The sequence below is a fragment of the Barbatula barbatula genome (assembly GCF_947034865.1).
Source record: "Barbatula barbatula genome assembly, chromosome: 1".
Lineage (NCBI taxonomy): Eukaryota > Metazoa > Chordata > Actinopteri > Cypriniformes > Nemacheilidae > Barbatula > Barbatula barbatula.
The window spans coordinates 18,513,259-18,538,126 of record NC_136766.1 but is presented as its reverse complement, the minus strand read 5'-3'; the positions used below and the strand labels follow the sequence as shown (position 1 = coordinate 18,538,126).

General features: G+C 38.8%; 2 protein-coding genes across 3 annotated transcripts in view; both read right to left on the bottom strand.

The window, feature by feature from the left end:
- The window catches only part of uacab (uveal autoantigen with coiled-coil domains and ankyrin repeats b), a 30,952-nt gene extending 12,883 nt beyond the window's left edge, over window positions 1–18,069 (bottom strand). Inside the window, exons 1-4 of one of the 2 annotated variants that reach the window (XM_079463986.1) lie at window positions 17,824–18,069; window positions 4,031–4,161; window positions 1,244–1,332; window positions 822–886 (exon numbers count right to left, since the gene is read on the bottom strand). In XM_079463986.1, coding sequence (XP_079320112.1) covers window positions 822–886; window positions 1,244–1,332; window positions 4,031–4,161; window positions 17,824–17,871 — 333 coding nt within the window. In that variant the 5' untranslated portion in view covers window positions 17,872–18,069. Of the gene's footprint in view, window positions 1–821; window positions 887–1,243; window positions 1,333–4,030; window positions 4,162–4,774; window positions 5,287–17,823 lie in introns of those variants that run through there. The other variant, XM_079463987.1, reaches the window with a different exon arrangement.
- Window positions 18,070–21,415: 3,346 nt separating this feature from the next.
- On the bottom strand, window positions 21,416–23,676 carry rxfp3.3a1 (relaxin family peptide receptor 3.3a1; the record flags this gene model as incomplete). The annotated part of the gene is given in 4 exon segments (XM_079451173.1): window positions 21,416–21,811; window positions 21,815–21,817; window positions 21,820–21,963; window positions 23,257–23,676. Coding segments are annotated over 4 exon segments (963 nt in total).
- Between the last annotated feature and the right edge of the window lie 1,192 nt (window positions 23,677–24,868).

Below are 24,868 nucleotides of genomic sequence, written 5' to 3'. Positions count from 1 at the left end.
ACGAACTATAACTTCAATGTCAACAAAAAGTATAAATAAAATTAGGCACAACTTTTGTCTATTTAATTCCATCCAATTACGCACTGAACTCTTTAGTTTAAGTGATTAACAAGCAAGTCACGGTGACAAATACTGTGACTTTTCTTAAAGCAATCTACACAAGCAAGTGATAAGAATAATTTCCCATCTCAATAATCTGAAGCATCAACAAAAGACGTATCCTCCCCTGAAATGTGTTGTGGATTAGCTCATAAAACATGAAATAAATTAGAAAAATGCTAAGCAAGCTTTGTCAGAATTATCCTCTCTGATCTACAACGTAAGGTTCGCAAAATAACAGTAGATATTAACTTCATTTATTGTAGTTGTAGTAAAATGAGCCAGCAGCCATGTCAACAATGAAATAAAAACAAAGACTTAAAAAAATTATGTATTTTTTATTATTATTTAATTCAAAATAAGACTTAATATTGATTTATCATGACTCAAAACTGCAAGCTAATAATGATTTCCAAGCTAAGCTGCTGGACTTCGCAGTAGACGACAGTAGTTTTTCAACACGAAAACTCAGGAGCATCATGCCCTTTTATGCGTCAAACTGAGGCAAATGTTACGAATTGTAGTTTTAAATTCCTCTCATCTAACTGTTCTCAGAAAATCCATTACACAGAAATTGATTGACAAAAATATCAGTTTTTTGCCCAAAACACAACAACACAGAGTACCAATTTACTTCTACAGAAAAAGCACATTGACAGCACAAACATAGTTCTCTCTCACCCCTCTTTGTCACTGTAAAAGTGTGTAAAAATAAGTTTTACCTGGAGTAGTTTCTGCACACACAGTGACTGTCCATTTCTGGCTGCCAGGTGTAAAGCATTTTTCCCTACAGGAAAACAAATCCGTGACAGTTATTAGAGGAAAGGTGGACCGATCTAGATGTTTTTGAGACTATAAGATAAAGAGTCTTAACACTATGCACCCACACAGTACCACTTGACATAATTCAAGCTCATAGTCCGTTAGTTTAATGGTCAGGAGAATTGTTGTTCATGGCTTTAAAGGTTTGTCAATACAAACCAATTTTGGCCTCAGTAGTAAATTGCAACTAAGCTTTTACAAACTAAATACATTTTATCACTTTAGTGTATCCAAAAAAAATCAAACCCACAATTTTAACAATGTCAGCACTATGCTTCACCAGTTGGGCTACAGGAATACTCATGTATAGCAGAATTCCCACCTGTGCCATCCGTGGCTGTGACATCCACACCGTGATTAAGAATGAGATTAAGGCAGTCAATGTGTCCTCTAGTTGCAGCAAGATGGAACCTACAAGGAGAAAAAAAACATAGGTGAATGAAAGTTTAAAGTTGTGGAATGATGCCTGAACTATGTGAACTATGCCTGCTTTGGAGAACAAAAACACTATTCAACTCATCATAGACTCATCAAATGTCATAACTTATGCATTCTGCAAACACCACACATTACATAACCATATTTCCGGTCATCCTGGTACTGTTGGTCAGGTGTCAGTATTTACAATTGCTTTGGAAGCAAGGCAATGTTGAAATGAATCCATTTGCATGAATCACCGTGAATCTTAATTTGCATGAGAGCTTTGATAAATCAATACCATGAGCCTCAAGGGTGAGAATACAACTTTCCTTGGAGACATGGTGTGACTGATGAGCTAAAGTTCATCCGTGTTTGGGAAGCATTATTTGAGACTGTGTTGATGGCGAGACGACAAACAGGTAGAGGCTTGTGGATTAGTGACACACATGATTTAAAAGAACCCCCACTAAACGATGCATGAGACACCAGACTAGTGTTAGGTTTATCAAAGTCGTTGTTGTTGTTGTTAGGATTTTGAACTAGAGGGTGTGTAAATTATCCAGTGAGAAAACAAAGCCACCCCATTTCCGAAAGTCCAGTGTGAGATACATTCTGAAACGTTTCTCATTTATACAACAGTTCTATAGCTGTAGAACAGCCTTTTCATAAACTATCAAAAACGCATTGCTGCACTACTTTAAATTACCCTACGTGGACAAAAGATTCTTTCAAAATATTATCAAAAAGCAAAACGCAATTCTAGAGAAAACAAAAGGGAGCCACAGCTCATTGCATTTTCAGGCAATTTCCTCCTAACTTGATTTAAAAACAGAGCATATACATTTTTAGATATAGGGACACAAAAAACAACACGGTTGATGTTGTAATGGTAAATAACCCCTGGTGATTTGGAGACTGAAATGCTCAGATGGTTATCAAGACCCAGACATGTCATTCTAGCTTGGCTCCAACTCCTTGACTGACTCGTATATCTGCGGCTCCAAGATATATTATGTATTTTTAGAGGGGGGGTGGAGAGGTGGGGTGTGTGTGTGGGGCCCTTTTAAATGGAAAACAAAATATCTGCATGCTGTACAGGTCCTCCACCATATCACAACCGCAAAATTTATTTGAACATCTGATAAGTGTTAAATACAATTAGCCAAAATACTTTATATGCTTGATGCTATTTTAATGCCAGTGAGTCTGAGCTAGAAAAATCTTGTGTGCACAAATCTATAACCCAGCAAGTGGGTGTGTTGATGTATTAGGCAGGAAGAAGGTTACAGAGCAGAAAGCCTTCAAGGTTTCCTGCGAGTGAACCATCTATTAGTAAGTACCCTCAGGATAGTGTCCCACAACTACTGGATTACACCATAAAAGCCCTGCGGCCAGCCCTGCCTGTGAGCTATTCTGACTGGTGGGAGAAATAACAGGCCAGAGATGTAGTCTACATGTGGGGTCTTGCTATATATGAACAAGATTTCCACAAATCCAGTCAACATATGCTTTTGTGTGTTTGTGTACTGACTTGAGTCTGCACAGAAAGGCAACAAACGCTTGTGTTCTGGTCATTTGGCAGCCATTAGTGTGTTTCATATATCAGGGTGGTGTTTATTAATTGAGCTCTGTTACACTATGACACCAACTGGGCGACTCGGACGGCGGTGAATGCACTTGATTTGGTACGGAGAAATTCTAGCACCTTATTACAACTCAAGCTCTTACCCTGCCGGTCGGAGAAGAAGAATCTCACACGATGACAAAAATACCCCAAGGGGAATCTTGTGTACTCAAACGGGCAGTGAAACAAAGCTGTGGTTAAATCAGGCTGAAATGCGCCCATTTATGCCATACATGCACACCGTCACAGCAGTAAAAATGCAAGGGATGAATGGAGGATAACTTTGAGGATAAAGCGGAAAAGACCATTGAAGCCACCGGTGTTGAAGTCTAATGCGTGACCATGTAATAAAACATCACTACAATCAGTTATATAAAACGATTTAAAGATTCACCTCTGATCCCTTAAAATTATTTATTTTGCGTTCAGGCCAATATAAAAATGCCTCAGCTGAGGCTTCCTAGAATGTGAGGTTTTAAAATAAGTCTAAGTAGCAGTTAACATCTTCGAGAAAAACTTCCAGATCCTAAATGTAGTCATCGTACACAAACAATCATTCAGTAGATCCAGTTTAGGACTGTTCTGGATTCTTCTGGTTTGCTGTGAATATTGGTGTGTGTTAAGAAAACATGTTGTGGCCCCAACCACTTAACTAAATTCATCCGAAACCGGACACAAACACAAGTCAAGGAGTAAAACTTCTGTATCAAAATCTCTCAAATGCATCAAAACAGCCCTCATCCTAAAACATGAAGCAACCAGTCTGCTCTACAAAGCTTTGTGTTATAGTGAATGAAAGAATGTTTGCATAATATAAAGGCCCAATGTGCATTAAAGGAATAGTTCACCCAAATGGTAGTCAATGGTGGCCAAGAACTGTTTGGTGACAAGCATTCTTCCAAATATCTTTCTCTGTGCTCATAAGAACTAAAAGATTTATTACAATTTTAAACAACTCGCAGAAATAATGACAGAATTTAGGTGAAATGTCCCTTCCATGAAGAATGTTTTTTTAAATGAAATTGTAACACTCCATTGTGTGTGTGTGTAAGATGGAGAACGTACGCAGAACGCCCCTCTACATCAAGTTTGGTAGGGATGATGCCCTTCTTGCCGAGCACTGCTGCAACCTTGTCCACCTCCCTTCTCTCCACTGCCTTCATCAGCCGGTCATCATACTTATTCCAGTCGGTGTTCTAAAAGAAAGAGAGACAGGTAAAGATTGTCACACCCAACACGCATAGTGTTTACAGACAGCGTCATTCTATAGGAAAGAGACAGATGGACACACCCAGCATTCATAACATCAACACACAAAGACATCGATGTCACTTTAATAAAGGTGCTGAGAATTCTCTCATTGTGTTTGGCTATGCTGATGAGCAGGGTGGTGATTCAAAGCATTAGAAGTTGAATGAAGGAATATGAACCAGGTTAGCCATATAGCATGTATTCAAATATTTAACAGGAATGAATAGCTTAAAGTCAGTGTTAAACTAACAACCTGATTAATCTAAAGAGCATTTAATCAAATTAATAGAAATCTCCCCTATAATGTACATTACCTAGATACACTTTGACACAAACAATGGGCATTAACAAAAGCATAACAGTTCAAGCTGTTGAAGACCTTCAAGCTCCAAAAATCTCAGACAAAAGTTAACTCTCCATTCTTGCATTCTTAGAGAAAGTCCCGCTCCCCAACAGAGCAAGTTCAAAACACACACAGTCTATTTCTCTCTAGCTGTTGCAAGACAAAAACATCTCAAAGTAGAGCAAAGTTCAACCGGAGAATCTCTTGATACCTACAAAGTACATGGACGTGCATTTGAGCCATCGACTCATCTTGGTGGTCCTCTTGCAGTGGTCTGGAGAAGTACAAAATTAAGTTATCTTTGCCTATCCAGCAAAACGAAGGAACACTCAACCAGCGAGTGCGAGAGTCTGAGTGTGGTCTTCAGTGGAGTCCCCCTCTCCAGCAGGCAGCCTGCACCTTACAGGGGGACGAGAAACCCGCAGTCTCTCCTCGATGCTTCATCTCGGCATGGGATGCACACAAACACGCAAGGAGAGCCGCTGTAGCGCAGGGACCAGCCCTGGGACAGCAGCTCCGCCTCTGAGGGAGAGTCAATCTCTGCCCCTCTCAGTCCTCCGTTCAAAAAGAAAGCAGTACGCCTCGGTCTTCTCAAACTATGCAGCTTATGCAGCTCTCTCTTTCTGCTTCTAGCTTCTTTGCTCCTCTATGAAAAATGGCAATGTCGTCCAACCTCTGGCTGTAAATATGTGAGCCCTTCCAGGTCTAAAATATCCCTGTAAACAGCACGCAGACAAGCAGCTCAGCCTGGTTACCTCTTTATTTTTTGACCTTTCTCCAATGACTGATTGGGGTAGAACTGCTAATAATATCCCATCCTAGCATATTTGCTCCATGAGTAACAGTTACGCTGACAAAGAAAAACAAGGCCAGCCAAATGAGAGGAACGTCAATGTAGTCTGACCCCCCACCCCAGCGACACCCGCAAATAAAACTTGAAACTGTAATCTCTGCAAGATTCAAGTCTCCAGACCAGGTCATCGGCCGATGTCTGAGGAGGCGGTTTAAGTCAAAGCATCGGTCTTCTCACCGGGAGGGGTCAGAGCCGACGGAGGCACTCCACGGTGGTGAGATTAGGTGGCGGCTTTAACATACGTCCGTCTGGTGTATGGGCTACGTGGAACGTCATTTACAACACCCCCCACCACAGTCTCAGCATCTTGAAGATAAACACTGCGCATAAAGTCTATTCCTAAAAGGAAGACGTCAGTTTTTAATATGGTAGGTGAGAGGTCTGAAGGAGATCAAAAGACAGCAGGAACGCATTCGATTTTCACACCAGCGCCAGTGGGGGAGTTCAGTTACCCATTAATATGCCCCTCTACCCCCACCGCAGTCTGTGGCGTTGATACACCAGCATACATGCGGGAATATCCACACGTATAACATGTCATATGAGGGGGGCGTATGCAGGGTATGCACTCTCCAACCTGCTATGTCCCATAGAAACAAAGAAGCTGAAATGAACACATATAGGATCTAGTTCCTTAAAAAAAGCACAATAGTGTGTGCGTGTGTAGGGCTATTTCAGTCTTTTGTTTTGTCTTTAGCGGAGGACATAAAATTTCAACTGGGAGGTGTTTATAGCCCATTCACTCAGTTACATCTTTTTAACATCACACACACTACTTAATAGTTTCATTTTTTAAAACATAAAATGAGATCAAACAGGATTCAGGATCAGAATATGTACTGTAAATGAAACCGTAAATGCAGAAGTGGAGATGGCGATTTTTGAGTCTTGCTTTGGATTTTAGGGCTGGCCGGTATGCAAAGTTCTAATGGTGTGCTCACACCAAATGCGAAGCATTGCATTCCTTGCTCTTTCTTACTTTCTTAGTTCATTACATTTCCACGAGTGACACAAAAAACATTGTGCGGTAGTGACTTCATTTGTCAAGCAGTAGGTTTCAATAAGTTTTGCAGACTAATTTTATTAACGTCAATGCGGTCTACCCGCCACACCAACGATACACCCAATTAAAACTTTGCCGCAAACACGTCGCCTGCCGCAAATTCACATCTTTACATTGACTTTGTATGTAATTTACTTGCTTAATTTGCATTTGGTGTGCACACAGCATACCTTAGAAAACAGTATCAGCCCAATCATAAAATAAACAAAATTGTTAGATACTTTTTAGCATTTGCATTTTAGTTACAAATAAAAACTTAAGTCTTGGCTATGTAATAATACATAAATGCAACTTCCACTTGTTTTCTGGAATGTGGGAACAGGTCTGTTTGTTTTTTATAACAGGGTGTGTTTGTGGTCTATGACCATCTATGACTTCTACACGAACATGCAACGTTTTCTGTGAAGGGTTTTCATGTGCATCAGGTAAAAGTAATGATGGCCGATGGGGTATAAAGTGATAAGCTCTCTGGTCAGACAATGTATCTAGGTTAGATCTTGGCTGCCGGGCAGTCTGGGTGACTATGTGCTATAACTCATGTCAACACCTTGTAAAAATGAAACCCTACCCCATCCCATGTCTCACCTCCCTCCCACCGACACACAAAAAAGTCTTGCCTGGCAACAGCAAACTAATGGCGACGCATAGGCCAATAAATCTCAACATATGGAAGACAGCTACAGAGTCCAAATATATTAAGATAACACGTGAGAGAGCTTTGGGTAAAGGTAAGATGGTATTTTGGATGTGACAAAGAGAAATCAAGTACGTGTCTGTGCTGAAACGGTTTTCCAAACTTCGACTGCCAGCTCAAGGCCACGATGACAGCAATCAATTACGAACAACATAAAATGCAAGACCAAATCTCTCAAATCCATAGCAGTTCACACAAAAGGCCTGCTTCACTCTGTCACAGTACATTTATAATCGGCTTTACAGATTTTCTACCAATATTTTTCCATTATTCACATAGAAAATCTTTATTCCACCTAAGCAGCGACATGCCATCCACACATCAACAGGTCTGATTTAGTACCACAGCAGACGAATGAGTAGCTGCTGAGAATCCCACCCCCCCTCCGAGAGGAGCAGAGAGCTGTCATGCTTGATTTAGAAAGATCCGGAGGCATATGTAACCTTCTGATGCAACATAGGGTGGGATGTGCTGACAGTGGGGGGTATAAAGAGTAGAGATAGATATTCTTGGAGTTCACGCTGGATATCCAATCACCAATTCTACATCAAACAAAAAACATCACCTCACAGCTTGAGTTGACACCCAAAAAAAATCTTGAGTCACATTTTGTGCGATATTGCTTACATTCACTAACCATTTCAGAAACTCTTTTCATGAAAAATACCAAACAATTTATGTTTGGTCAAACAATTTATGTAAAAAGTCAATTCATCACAGCAACGGACATTGCTCTCTCCTATGTGAAACATTTAACTAAAGTGAACTTGTCATTCTATATTCATAGTAGTTTACATACTATTCATTTTTGCTATTGTAAAGGGACGTTCACACTATGGATGATAACTATAAAATTAAGTTTTAAAAATCGTTGTTAATTTAGAAGAATAGTGGGGGTTAACGTAACAACCATAATGGTAAGGATACAGAGAACGATTTCGTTGGGATCGCTTTTTGAACTATTTGTTTCAGCTGATGAACGATAAACATACCGTTAAACAGTCTCCGGCGGACCTCTAATGTTTTTTTATCGATGATTGTGAGACACAGATTTCAAAATTAAAGATTTCAAAATTTTTAAAACATTTACAGGGTTCATTTTTAATACAATTTGGTCACACCCTTTTTACAGACACGATAATAACCTTGCACAATGTCTTTTAAAATAGACTGCTTCATATTTGCACTAACACTTGCAAGCCCATTACATCCAAAATAAATACAAAGAAACTTTTTAGAAGTTTCTAAAACTATTTAGTTTTATATTCAAGTAATATATTTGCTATGCAATGATCTGACACAAATATAACCGGTCACTTTTCACAATCCTCCTTTATTGCCCTCTTTGCAAAAAGCTGTATTTGTAAGTTGTACCACATAAAATGAATTACAATTAGCTAGCTCAAAACTCAAAAGTACCTCAAAACTAAATTAAATAATTATTTATTAAATAAATAAATCATTATACATGTATTTTGCTACACATCGTCATAAATAAACCTGAAATACTAAATCTTAGCAAACAGTTCGAAGCCACCTTTGACAACCCTTAAAAGATTTTCTACTGTGGTGGTCAATGATGTCCCAGAACTAAAAATTGCTAACATTCTTCCAAATATCTTCCTTTGTGTTCAGTAGAACAAAGAAATGTATACAGGTTTGAAACAACTTGAGGGTGAGTAAATGATGACAGAATTTTCATTGTTGAGTGAAATATCCTTTAAGTTTAAGGACTGAAATCTGTTAAACCAAAAAACACGTATCAACTGATCTCAGCAAGTGTGTTGGTATGCTTAAGGGCTGTGAGGGACTGCAAGACGTTTTGTCTATATGTACACTGGCTAAACTGAGGCAGCCATTGGCCACCATCTGAAAGACACTCATTATCATGACTGACAAGGCGCAATGCACAACGGAATGAGAGCATATCCATTTCTCACACATTATCTAATCTTCATTTAGAATAATAGCTTTGACCCCACCAGTTAACATCAATTACCAGTAATGGCAATATAACACGACAAATCAACAATATAAAAAGTAGAAAATAAACTAAAGTGAATGGCTAGTGAAACAAAAAAGAATATCCGTTGTTTTACAAACATATCCTTTGACATTTTAAAAAATAGTAGTTGGGGCATTTTTAAGCACTATTATTGGAAAGTAACAGACATACACTTTAGCCATCAACACATGTCCAGCTGTTTGATCATGACCTGCAGATCTGACCTCTGACCCGGCGGTCAGACCATTTCCCTGCTATTTTCCTCTACTTCCGACAGCCGGGTAAAGAGTGAGATCAGATTTCTGCTGACAGTATATCTCATTCTTTTGCAAACGTGCACTGCTTCTTCATCTGCAAATCTTACTATCAGCCAGGGACAACATGGATATATTACTTTAGTGACATCATTAAGGTCTCCATTCCGATTATCATTAAGCGTTACTGCATTCTCTTATAAATATTGTGACTAACCAGCCTTCAAAAAGGGGGTCGTGTCTGAGAGCAGAGTGCTCATTAATCAGACAACACTCGAAAATATAAACAGATATGAAGCAATCGGCATTCCAGTGCTTGTGTTTGCATAATGTGTGAGCACTTGGCATAAGTTCAAGAAAAACACGCCAGAGGGCAAGATGCTTTCCTTAATAAGAATAAAACAAACAACAGCAGAACACAAACAAACAACCCTTCTCATTGCTAGCCATCTCTTAAACCTGCAAACTAATATCATGTCTTTGATGTTGAGATACATATAACTCCATTGCAGCGGGGTCACTGTGCTCAGACAGGGTGAAAAGCACGAGATAAACATTAAACCACAGTGAAGTCAGAGGCCTTATTCATCATTCCTTTAGCAGGGGAAAGATTAGGAGAGTGTGAAAGAGAGACCCCAACAAGCATGAATGGACTGTGGGTGGCATAGCACAGCTCAGTGGATTCTAGACAGGGAGTCATGACTTCTGAGATCATCCTCTGCTGCCCGGCGCCAGAGAGTCCAACCTTTTTTATCAAAGCTGAGGTATCTTTATTCCAGAGGTATCTTTATTCCAGAGCAGAGTCCTATCACCGCTCTGATGAATGAGAAGCATAAATTCCAGACTGAATAACTCCCGCTATAACAAAGTACGGCCCTTCCCATGTGTAAAGAGACAAAATAAGGTCACAAGCCTTACGTTTTATGCAACTCAGAAGTGAGCCTATTTCGACTGTAAGGCCAATAAAAATTAAGGCATTCTGTAAAATCTGGAGAATATAGTGCTTGACACCGCTAAACCTGAAGTTATAAATATGTAATGTTTTTTCTGGATTCGGGTGCATAGCAGAACACAGCAGAGCATGACAGACAGTACAAATTCACCTGTAGTAACACTGGAGCCCCCTAATGGCCTGACTGAGATAAAAACTGTTCCTGCGATTCCAAACAAAAACACAAACCAATGCCCAAATGTCCTTTTATATGAATATCCCATTTACCAAAACCAATTATTTTATGCAATACTCACAGCATTACAGCAATTCATAAGGGTGCGTATTTCATAACAATATTTGCATAACTCATTGCCCCAGGGAAAATCCCATAGGTAAAAAAGGAAGAAGAATATTTCATCGGGCCAAAATTGCATTGGCATCATAGCAACATCAACAAAAACAACACACAGCAAAAACTCTGATGAGAAGACAGTAAATGAGGCACAAAAGCTGATTAACAAATAGCTGAGTGTGTGTGTGTGTGTGTGGTATGTGAGGAGGAGGGGGTGCGAGGAGGAGTGTTTGTAGAAAAGGTAATGATACAAGCCCCAACCTGCCATTCTCAGTCTTGCGGGATGGTTGCTAGGTTTCAGCTGGCACAGTCACATGTAATGTCAGCAATGTGAAGTTATTCCTTTCGTTTCTCCCCCTTTCCAAACATGCACACTCAAACCTATTTCTTACGAAGTGCCTCCCACAATAAAAAAAAAAGACAGATTTATAAGAGTAAACATTTAAAGGGGAGGTGCCACAGTGTTTCAAGCATTCCAACTTCTTTACTATGTTAAACGTGCTGGTTTCTCATGCTAGACATGGTCAACTTGTCATAAAACGTATAGTATCAACAGCAAAGTTATTGTTACAGTGGTTCAGCAATGCATTGCAGCTTGTGTATGCGGATGTCAGCAGGACCAGAGCCACAACACAAAACTCACAAGCTGCTGTTTTGAGACCCAGTTAAATCGTCCAAAAACTTAAGCACACACAGGGTTTTTACTGTTCAGTAAAATGTACTTTGTCAAATTTGACTTGTTCACAGAAAACAATTTATTCAAATAAAATGAAGACCCTAATTACACCCAGATTCACTTAATAGGACTAGGTGTTATAATCACACGATTTCAGCACAGTTGAAATCAATGCGTAACATCGTCAGTTGTGCACCTCAGCCTCATTGTTTGTTTCGGTCCTTTATCACAAGACACCCTCAGCCAAGGGAGGCCCACTGCAGGTTGACCAGGCCTGGATCTGTGTGTTGCATTGTGGCAAGGGCATCTGGCAGCCCATGTTGTGTCCATCCGCCTCAACCAATCGACCTGGCAGCCTTCTGGTCACGAGTCCAACTATCTAGCCATTAGGCCACGACTGCCTACCCGTATGGTACAACTTTACAACACCTTAGCAAAATCAACGAAACCATATGCGCCAACCAATTGGCAAAATCTGTAATAGGCCCACTGGCATAGTTAATGAATGCTCAGTGACCCCGGTCTCCTATGGCATAACATTACAAATTACACAACATCATTTTATTACGTGTTCATTTGGCAGCCCATATGTATTCTTCCGTTTCAACCACAGCCAGTGGCTGTTTCTCCCAGCAACAGTGGCAAGTTCCATACATGTTTTTCACCTCCCGAATAAAGGGTTGTCTTTTTAGCAAGTTAGCCTGGGCATCTGGTGGGATGGCATTTGCTGCCACTCTCTTGGTCTCTACTGCTGCAGCCAAGCACTTTAGTACTTGATTGTGGTGCCATGTGTATCTGGTGCCAAGTGTTGCCCAATAGGACATTTCCCACTCCTTATGCATGGCAGAGGGAGCAGTCAAGAATATTAATTAGTAGATATAAGGAGCTCTATACCACATAACTGGTCACCTCATGGTGGCTGACTGGATTGCAAACCACAATCCAAATTCCTATTCAACACTCTGTTGCTGGACACTTTCCCCTTGGAGAATAAGTTGAAGGTTAATAACATTACTGCAAAAGGCAAGGCAGTTTCATAAAGTTATATAATCAATGAGCTTTACTGTACATATTTAAGTAATTTAGGAAATTGTAGCTTGCTTTACAAAAGCATTTGTAACCCATTAAAAACACATTGGTTTTTGTGTGATGCTGCTAGGAATCAGTCCACGTCAAATAACCATTAGAAATGTTCTTGACTATAATAAAATCTCGGGATATGCATTTTTACATAAGACTTTATGTAAAATTTACATAGGACAAATTCATTAATATTAGTAGCAGTAAAATTTATATTTTCATGTTTCAAGTTGATGAAATTAGCATTACTTAATGTTTTTTGACGAACAAATATGAATTTACAAAGCACAACAGTAATAAAGGAATTCTTGGAATAGATTTTTATACTTACGAAAAATATGAATATTCAAATTGCATTTTCAATTTTCGAATAATTATTGCAGATCGAATATTCGAACATTAGTGCACATCCATAATAATATACGTTTGAAAGTAGCATTGTCAGAAAATTATAATCACTATAAAGAATTGGTAATCTGCATCTTTTGCTATTTATTAAAGTGATACTTCACCCAAAAATGAAAATTCTGTCATAATTTACTCACTTTCGAGTTGTTCCTAATGTGTATACATTTCTTTGCTCTGATGAACACAGAGAAAGATATTTGGAATAATGCTTATAACTCAACAGATCTCAGCAACCCTAGACAAAGGTTTCTGCATGAAAGACTGAAGCAGCCGCCTGCCAAGTACATTCCACAAGATCAATATTCAATAAGTATTCACTTCAGCTCCTGGGCTGTCCAAAAGGAACTGTCAGTGGTGTTGTACTATTACCAGTAGGATTAAGGTTTCATTCACAAAAATTACCCAAGTATTAATTTTAAAATAAATGTTTCTCATACAGTAGTTGTAAGGTTAAGTGAAACGGAAACAATGGATGAGAAAAATAAATGAAGTGACTCGGAGCCGATGGCCCTGTGGTTAGTGCTCCGACATACCGCGCTGTTGCGCTCCGGGCGACCCGAGTTTGAATCCCGGCTCGAGGTCCTTTCTCAATCCCACCCACTTCACTTCCTGTCCTGTCTAAAAAAATATATAAGCTGTCCAAATAAAGGCTAAAACGCCCCAAAATTAATCTTTTAAAAAAATTAAACGAGAACTGTAGTATCATGTCTAGACCCCGAATCCACTCAGAAAGAAACGAGGCCACACTAGAGAGATGCAGAAAGACTAAAGGAAATGTAGCACATCTCTCGAATGGACTTCTGTCCTCCGGCTATTCCAGTGACAAAGTCATGCATCAATGTAACAAGAGCGTGTTTTTGTATGCGTTTGTGAGAACATGTGTACAAGACGAGTGTGGGCAAGCACAGGAGTATGGCCCAACTACATAACGGCAGAAAAAAGCACTTCTGTTTTTAAAACATTAAAGTCCTCATTTGAAGCACACACAAAAATCTAAGCCTTCTGAAAACAGTTTTGCTGTGATTTCCAAGGCACATGTAATGCACATATAAGCATCCTTAAAGCGCCACGAAACACTGTTAACAACTAAATAAATGTTGTTTAGAGTTGCACATCATAGAAAACAATGTTAGCAACTAAGTTATTACAATAGAGAAAACAAGTTAATTTTGAGCTAGCAAACTGTGTTTTAGTCGGGAATGCTTTTAGGAATGAAGTCAATTGGACTTTTGGACTCGCTCATGAAAGCAGTCTGTGTCAGAAATGCCATACCATGACCTGAGGACTTTTTCATCTCTTGAAATGCGGTAACTGTCATATTTTAACTTCCAAAAACGACAGTGAGGTTGACTGTAGCTGAAAAGAGAGGGGGGGTTTCATCATGACCCTTTAAGACAAACCTAATAAGGATTAATCCACAACATTATTGTAATTGCACATATTTTTGTGTCCACACACCTGAAGATGAGCCCATCTCTTTTCCTTTTCCAGAAAAGGGGTTGTTTTAATCATGTAAGATGATCGAAGCCTCCTCTGAACCACATCCAAATCAAATAAAAGAGAGGGGCAGTATAAGATAGAAGACGACACAGTTCCTAACCCAGTATACCAGTCAAAATTAAGGGGGTTACACTGAAGGGGTTAAGAGATAAAACACGCCAGATGTTACACTGTTTACGCCAATCATACAACTGGTAACATCTGGTATCAGCACATTCCTCCTTTCATGACCAAACTCTGGATGACTTCAGCAAAAATGAAATGAGGAAACGAGGAAAAGCAAAAAAAAATCTGTAAACTACCAAAACCTTTTTGCTGATAAGTTAAAGATTAAATTGCCTGCATTCATCACTGATTAATACCACCAAAGAGAGGTCACCTGAAATTACAAAAGATTTTAGCGACTGACAGGTCATGGGTTTGATCCCTGGGATTGCACATACTCCGATACAATGCATACTATAAAGCAATGTAAGTCGATTTGGTTAAAAGCCCCTGCCAAATGCATAAATGTTATGTAAATGCAGATACACCTCTTTTGTTATTACAAAGAAGAGCACTTTATAAGACCCATTCTCTCAACCTGAACTTCTTACCATGGTTGTTAGTTAAATAATTTATACTTTCAGTTAAAATGATATAAGAAAACGGAGTGCTTTAGAAGCATGTTGAGTGTTTAAACCATTTATATATTTGTTGATTTTAAGGCACCGTCGATTCTTTATAATTACACAACATCACAAGCAGGTAATGCACTTGATCATCAACCTGATTTTCTCTTCTACCTGAATGAGATTTGACTTTCCAAAAACTTTAGTCATGAAGTACACCTCCCCCTTCATTAGAGTCAGCAAACTGGTTCAGTCGAAACACTGCAAAATGGTATTAATGTAAACTTTGTGGTGTTTTGATGACAGTGTTCTGGGTTCCAACCTTATGAGCTGTTCATTTAAGCCTGAGGGGTTTCAACTACAACACATTCCCATTCCCTGTAATCCCCAGCCATTCATCCATCCTAGGATAACCTTCAATCCACACTGGCAGTTTCCCACCATACTGGGGGCCAAGCTCAACACGGTTAAGCTTTCCGAGAGACTCAATGGGCGCTACAGACAGAGACACACAGCGCAGCTTTCAGACAAACACAGCAGGCACAAACACTAATACACCATGTTTATACACAATAGTTCTCCCAAGAAACGACTCGAGGGAAAATACAAAATTTATTTTTATGAAATTGTCATATGTTATGTAGGAGGATGTATTGTTTAATTCCACTAAAAAACGTTTTCCTGTTGGTTAAATAATACTGTTAGTAGTAAATAAACAATTTCAAAATGTTGAGGTTCTTCGCAAAGTTAAATAACAGTCAATAATATTCTAAACTGGGTTTTTTCATTAAGGCTATACTTCAGTCAAAGACAAACTGAACTGCAGAATAACCCATTACAAGTAACCAGCCACGGTTAAGGAAGTCAATAAAAAGAACCCATGTGAACTGTGACCCCACTACTGACATTTAACACGGCACATTAATGTAACAAATTTGTTCTTGAATTTAAAACATAGGCTGGTTGGGACAGATGATTAAACAACTAGGGACGGCCCAGGCTGTGTTGCAACAATGAGGAAAAATTGTGTACGGCTGCAAAAAATATAAACTAGACTTCCTTTATATAATGATATTTTACGTTTGACCGGTTTCCTTGTCCCAAAATCAATTTCAGTTGTCTGTGGTCAACACAAGCACAAACATTTTCACGTTTTATTCTTCAACATAAAACACGACAGACAGTGTCAAGAACACTAAACCTTTCCAAAACATTGGATGGAGATTCATCCACATTGTAGACAATCCTTGGATATGTTTATACAGAAGTTAACTGCACCTTTATGCATTTTACAGTTAGCCTGCATTGCTTGTTGGTACCAAATCAACAATTACTGTCAAAGAACAAAGAATCGTAATCTGGTAATTTGTAATGCAAACAAGACCATGACAGAGCTTCAGTCTATGCTTCAGTCATCTGACCAAGCAGCTCTATCGATTCCCAATCAAAACCTCTATGGGTTAAAAGTTTAAAGGGTAACCCAAAAATGAATGTAGGAAAACAAACAGTTCTGGGGCACTTTTGACTACCATTTATTATGTTCCTACTATGGCAGTCAATGGTCCTTCAGAACAGTTGGGTGCTAAATTATTTCAAAATCTCTCTCCATGTGTTCAACCGAACAAATAAATGTATACATGTTTGGAATAACTAGAGGGTGAGTAATTCATGACAGAATTTTCATTTTTGGGTGGAGTATCCCTTTAAGGTTGTTAGCTCACTGACATGTACTGAAAACAGAAGCTGTTCACTGCAGTGAGTAGTGGTGGGACATTGTGCATTTATTTAATGGAGGCCTCAGCCATGCCTCAAACTTCAGACAGCAAACCCCACTGTTTTCAAACTACCACACTCTTAAAGACAAACATAAGTACAAAACAAACGTGGCAGTTCAATACATTAACAAAATAAACAACATTTTTACCTCATAATGCCCAAGTATTGTAAAGACAACCTTTTTTCTTCAATACGGTATAGGATGTCTAAAATTAGATAACTAAAACAGGAGACAACAACTACTGAGAAGAATCTACAGACAAATCCAGCACAAAGAATCTGCAAATCACAAAAAGAGAGGGCGTGCACCCATGGTCCTTTGTGTGCTGTTAAATCACAGGGAAACAAGTGACTGGCTCTGTGAGTGTAGAAATGTACAAAAACACAAGTCAGAACATAGTTAACACTGAAAAAAGACCAGATGATTCTCCTTTACGTGACATCAAATGTCTGAGTAGCCATGACATCATTTCCTTGCACACCGAGATCCCTTCATCGAAACAAAACCCTTGAAAAGGGTTCAATAACTAACCCCCATGCAGCCTACTATGCTATGTGCCAGGCTCTTTGACATGGAAATGAAAAGGGGGTGGAATGCAAGCATCTGTTGCCGTCAGCAGTCTCTGAATTAACGCGAAGTTTGCGTGATTTCTGATTTCATATTCGACTTATACTAAAGGAGAGCGGCCAACAGCTTCAGAAACTCACAAAACGTGATTTAAGCGATGAATAGAAAAACAGCGCAGGCCCCCCATTCAAAACCATCCAAAAATGATTGTACAAAACACAACGGAGAGATGCAGGTTGAATTACACCTCAACAAAGATCGACAGACATAGTCATTCAAGTAATAGTCAATACAAATCCGGCCTCACCGTGGATGTGATACAGAAGTGTCAAAAGATTTGACTTATTGATCCGAAACTCAACACAAATGACTCGTTAATTGTATCGTAACGAAAATACGATGTTATTATACCGCGATTACACTACGCGATTTCGCTTTATGAGCTTCCGTGTGAAAAAACAAGTAAATCTGTTGTAAATTCGTAACTTACGGTGATGGTAACTTCATGCTTTTTCAGTCGGTACTTCAAACTCTTCATGTTTACTCTTTAGGCGTAAAAATAAACAGTAGCGTGCAGAAACTAGTTGAATATGTTGGACCAACGGTGACGTTTTACGGTTTCGCTTGATTACACAAAATCAACTTTTAACGTCTGACAACACACTGAGTTTTTCACCTGACGCGAACACCACCAGGCTTATCTGGACCCTTTGTCTGACTGACAAAGTCGTAACCCAATCGTTTTTAGGGATATCAGAATATATCGCGTTTAGACCAATCAAACGTTAGAGGGGGAGGAACTTCCTCACGGTCCCAGCAGCGTTTGAAATTGCGACAGGGAACAACAGGAGATGCTGTTGCGCGATGACGCGATCCTTACCTGGAAAAGGGCTGGACTTTGTCGATTGTGGACGTTTGGAAGTTAGTGTGAAATGTTTACTTGAAATAAACACCTGCAAAGTGGGCGGCGCAGTACAATTCGGGAATGAACATGCAGATGTAGGAAATAAGGAACCAGGAAACTGGTTTATTTTCAACATCAGAAAAAAAAGAAATCGGTGCTACGCCTTTATTAATTGTTACAACAGCAAACTGTTTGGCTGTCACGACTTTCTTTTCTTAAGAATTTTCCTTGGATGTATTTGGTTATTCACATGCCACTCAGGGGATCTGTTGCCCTCTTCTGGCCCTGATATGAACACATGAAACGGATAAATGAGCGTACTGTAGGTGCACGTCAGGTTACAATAAAAAACATTGCATTTATATATTATAGGAGGACTTAAATACATTTATATAAAAGTTGTCGTTTCTATAAACATGAAAGGACAATCTGTCACATCCGAAATAAAATCATACAAAAATGTCCCTTTCTATACCTGGTTGCCGTAGGAATTTGGTTACCATTGATTTTGCTGATAACCTGTCCTGTACAGAAAGTGAATGCGAGTTATTCATAGGAAGAATTGACAGTCAGTGATGGTGATATAACCGGAAATTTAACTCTCACTACCAGATTTGGTTTCCAGGCTCAGTACAGAGAAATTAGTCTAAAAATTGATATATATATGACGGTAAAAAAAGGTTTTACCTCTAAAATTGTCCTATTATACAGTTAGTTAGTAATAATCCACAGATTATTCAGAGATGAAAATAATTAAACATTTGACAATAAGGATACTGCCGGTCCTGGAAACGCAATACTGAGTCCCAGCAGAAGCACCATGACCCGTGTTGTTGTGATCATGTGTGACAAGATCCTTTATTTTCTATTTATGAATATGGTTGCACTGTTGCATTTTAGTCTGTGAAATGACCAAAGCAAAAATCAATATTAAAAGTAAAGCAACGCATAGTGAGCAGTGAAGATTATGTGGTCCACAAATGTTCGCCCGTCAGGATGGCATAACATTTTTTAACGCTCCTGGAAGCAACTTGTGACCTTCGACTGATGGTGAGATCTTTGGGGAGACTGTTCTTAGGTGGTTGGAAGGGTATTTCAGACTTATTTTAGTGTGATGAGACAGATACCAAGTTTTATGTGTCAGGGAAAGATATAGGGATCCCTAAAATCATAAGAGAGAAAATTGAGGGGGAGGAATGCGATACACTGTACAGTTAATTATTGTCAACAAAGCATGAATACCAAAATGCGGCTCATTCCACAGCAGCAGCTATGGGAGAAGCAAATCTGGCTTGTCATTTTTATGCTGGTGAAGTATAAATGGGTTTTCTTGGCTAATATGGAATCAGGCAAATCAGATGGCACCCTTCCACCGCATAATTTGTTGATATCAGAAAAGTAATAAGCATCAGAGAGCTGAAGTCAGGAGCTGAAGGATTTTTATTCTTTCCATGAGCCAGTCAGTGTTAGGAGTTGGGTGCATGGCGTACATTATACCTCATAGCATAGCTTTAGAAATCCCAAAGGTTTATTGGATTAAATTTGGAGGGAGCACATACTGAATGGATAGTAAATTGCTTGATACAAAAACATTGTTAAATCCTCATTATTCTTGATATTGTGGAGGCTTAAAGCGAATTAATTTTTTTTATTAATTTGCTTATTTTTATCATTCTCATTGGGTTTTGAAAGCTCATTAAAAAATTATTTATTATTATTTACTGCAAAATAGTAGCTGCAAAGATGTAATAGTTTTAAACTAGACATTATACACTTGGAGACTTTTTGATAGTTTCAGATAGAAACACACTTACTGATCAAATCTGCAGATTGGCACAGACTTGCTGCGACATGTCCAGACTGAAAATCTGGGCAAAATCTGACAAACGTCTTGTATGTTTTGTGTATTATATTGTGTATTTTAGCCTTAAGAGAATAAAAACACATTTCAAAGTGTGTGACATGTCATTCTTATGTAGCTCATAATAAAGACACACTGATATAATGGTGTGCATTAGGAGGTGACTTTAATAACCTAGCTTCACTTAGTAGTAATAGGAAACCCTGTCCCCACAGGAAGTCCTGTTAACAGTGGGGATTCTATTAGAGCACACACAGCGAGATATCAAAGTGAGTTTTCTAATATTGATAAACATCCATAAGCAAAGTGGATTTTTTACATACACAGGCACAGCAATAAAAATTTAAACACACATACACAGAAGATCACAATATATCAAGAACATAACTTCTAGGCTGGGTATCATTTAGAAAGCTCCTGTATGTGTACAGAGCACCCAGTGCACTGATCTGTCTTTTTTATATTTTCAAATTACCTGCAAATGTTTTTATGTACAGTAATTTAAAGGAGTAGTTCACATTCTGTCTTTATTTACACGACCTCTTGTCATTTAAAACCCGTATGACGTTCTTTCTTCTGCGGAACACAAAATATATTTTGAAAAATGTTGGTAGCAAAACAGCACAGCTCAAGAAATAAAGTCATACAGGTTTGAAATGACAAGGGGGTGAGTAAATGATGACAGAATTTCCATATGGAAGGTGAACTACTCCTTTAAAGCAACCAACATTTACAAGACATTAAGCATTATCACCAGTTCTGAACCCAACCACCCCTTTTGTGGATAATTAACTGGACGATGCTGCCGAGCTGTCATATCTATAAGATACTGAAATACATTTGGATGTGTGCAAACTGACTGATATGGCCCTGCAGTCAAAATGAAACGGTACTAACTAGGCTGATGTATTTTTATTTACAGAGCTCTGATGAGAATGGAGGTATCTTGGATAACTGCACGGTAAGATGCCACAACATTTGCACTTGTTGTGGTTTTATCATACTGCGTTAGCCCAAAATAAATCAATGAACTATCTCAGCACTCAGCAAATGTGTAAATACTGTGTAACAATGTGGAAATGTGTTTTACAAAAACAACACTTTCAATTTAACACTGTGACATAGACATTCAACGCAATAAAAACAATACTGTGCAGTCCTATACCTATTCATACAGTAATAGCCTAGGGTACCGTTCTTTTCTTTTACTGTCTCTGTTGACATAACATTTTTGCAACATGAGAAATAAATGATTTGTTCTTGGATAGCAATGGTTGCATTGGCACCAAAAAGCAAGTGCAGCATAGCGCGCGTCGCTCAGACCCGCAGAAACATCTCCTTCAGTTTGTTCCTAAACTCTCTGCGCATGAGGCAGTAAATAAGTGGGTTTAAACAACTGTTTGCATGTGCTAAGCACACCGTCACCGGAAACACATAGGTGTGAACGATATAATAAGACTTATCCCAGTACACTACGTTGAATTTGACCAGCACGCCCCAAAACGTAATTGCATGATTGGGCATCCAGCAGAGAAAAAACGATAAAACCACGATAGTGATGGACTTTGTAACTTGCGTTCTTCGCTTTGAATTGTTCTTCATGCTGCGCTGTCGGATGAGCCTCAGCAGCATCAGGTAACTCATTGATACTATTGCCATGGGTATAATAAACGCGATCAATATGTTTTGCAAATGATAGACTGCCAACCAATACTACACATGTGTAGTTCGGGGAATCTCAATAAACAAAGTTTCTCGCCGGGCACGTTAGTGACAGTCGAGAAGATGGATGTCGGCGCGGTGGCTACGGTGGCCAGAGACCAGAGGATGACAGCTATGGCGTTCCAAAGGGTCCAAAAAAATGACTAACCAGCACACACACGTCTCACTGAACGTCTAACTCCGCGTCTTAACTTTTTTTAAATTCGGCTATTTATTGCATTGAATTCAAGACGCAGACGAGACGTTGACGTGACGTAGACGTCACGTAAATCACGTGTAGCAGTGAAGCGTCCAGTTAGGCGTCACGTGTCATTCACGCGTAGCAGTGAAGTCATTTGTTTTCATTTTTGCCAACACGTATTGTAACACGCTACTATACACGGCTTAATGCAGTGTGTTAAGCGTCACTTTGTTAACTTTCACTTCACTCATTCCTCTCAATGAACGTGACGTCTGCGTCTGTCCTAGAAACTAACGATAATTTGTTGTTTTCTTGACATTCTGTTAATTGTGTTACACACTGGTAAGGACCAGCTGTCAATCTTAGTTTATGCAGTTTGTAATGCTTTGTGTTAAGTGTTCGTGAAATACATTTAACTCCAAAACCGTGTGATATCATTATATGTTTGGCATGTGTTTATATTGTTCTGATGCGATCGATTATTGCTGCGTTTCCGATATAATTCACTATAACAAATACACACCACGTTGAAATGTGGTGACCACTGCTGTGTACAGTTATTAGTGCTTTATAAATAAATAAACGCTTGCATTTATTTGATCTGTGTTTCACTTTATTTCCAGTAGGTTGCATAAATGCAACATTAAATGGTTTGCCAAGCCATATATTTTTTATGTTAAATAATAATAATGTGTGTGTGGGTGTGTGTATTTGCAAGGTTTTACTTATTTACTGGAGAATGTCATATTATTGTTTTTGTTTTATTTTTTACTTATTTGTGATGCCAAGAAAATTCTGGCAGGATAAATAAAAAACTGAAGCAGCAGATTTCCTCCAAATCTGCTAAAACAGAAATAAATATAACACAATATTCTTATTCAGGGATTTTAAAGTCCAGAACATCTTCAAATCTACTGTGTTCTACATTGTTTTCAACCATAATTGAATCCAAAACAAATGCAAAGGCTGCTTTTGCCATCTGATAAAATGACAAAACGGTGCAAGTCATTGAACAATTCAAAGCTCTCATTTCACGCTTACTTTCAGTTAATAACTGTTTAAAGGTATGTCAATATAAAAACATAAAATTGGTTGTAGCCTATGTTCAGTGAGACGCAAACGTCACGTTCGGCAGACCAACGACTCAAGCAACAGACGCAGACGTCACGTTCGGCAGACGCAGACGTCACGTTCGGCAGACGCAGACGTCACGTTCAGTGAGACGTGTGTGTGCTGGTTAGTCATTTTTTTGGACCCTTTGGAACGCCATAGACAGCGACCTATGGCGTAGAAAGAAGATACTGGCGTACATGTTCATCACAGTCACAGAGAGTACGATCTTACACATGGCATCTCCAAACGGCCAGCTGAAGTCCAGCGCTGTGTCCACGGCCCAGAACGGCAAAGTGAGCACGAACTGAAAGTCCGTCACGGCCATATTGAGGATGAAGAAGTTGATTTTGGATTTGCTTCTTTGTTGTTTAACGCGAATAAAGAAAAAGACCAACAGGTTCCCGATCAGACCTACGGCGCACACCACAGAGTAGGTGATGGAGATTATGCACCGCAGCACTGGGCTCCCATCGGCAGTCACGTCGATGTCTTCCAAGCTTTTGAAGCGCAACTGATTCCTGATCGATCTGTTGATCACGCAGCTTTGATTACGGTCTCCCATCATACCCAACCACTTCACAACTTCATCGCCCGTGGTGAATAAGCCATATAGGCTTAAAGATGAATGTGTACCTTTCTCTATTCAGAAAGTTTATTATTGAAGTTTTTTATCGATGCTTTTGTGCCTAAAGATCGCTCATATCAAAACAATAACGATTCGTACGCATCCTGTATAAACGCAATGAGCATAAGGCGACGCGCTCTAAGAATTTATATCAGGCGCTTTTTAAAGTCCCCGCCCATCCACTCAGCGATTCGTCGTTCCGTTTGACTATTTAGGCTGAGGAAAGATTTATTAACGTCGAGTTTTAGGATATAAAAGCATTTTCATCACAAAATACCGGAAGTAATGTGTGTAAAGGTAGTTCAAATAAATTTCTGGATAAAAAGATCTATTTAGCACATAGCCAACATGTAACTTGTAATAACCAATTAGTTTGAAGAACATCTTCACCAAGTAGTTACATGAATATACAGTATTCTTAGGTACATATTATTCCTTCAAATTACGCAGTTTAGAGCGCGGTTTCAAGACAGCAAGGTGGATTTTTACATTTTGGTAAGCGACTGCCACCTACTGTTCAATAAGTGACATAAAAAATGTATGAAGGGATGCTACATCATAACCACCACTTTAAAGATTTAGCGTTTCAACAAGTGTTTAATTTTTCAACAAGAGTAAAATTGGATAAAGACAGAGACAAAGATGTGAACGTGGATTCAAATTTAAGACTGTCCATTTAGAGAGAAAGTTTAAGAGCAAATGAGTTGTGTGAATGGTAATATTGACGGGTTTAATACTGTAATTTGATGAATGTATGATGAATGGCTACATTTTTTTTTTTTAGTTTGATTTAAGTTAAAGTTCTTGCAAAAATATCACTAACCTGAAGATAATTACCATATTCAAGAGTTTACAAGCATTTGCTGGTGGGAGTTGCTATTGTTAAGTGTGTGTTTTATTATTTATAGCTACAACCTGAGAAGTTCTGAATTAAGATGAAGCATAAAATAAGGATATATTCCATATCAAATATTTCATTTTAACTGTGAATCAAAAAGGTGTCTTTTGGCTGTTATTACCCACAAAATATGAACAACCACATGTGTAGTTCCCAAATCTTCACCTTTCCACCAACTGTTTTCTACTTGAACTTTACCTTTGAGCAGATGTTTTTAAATACACAAGACAA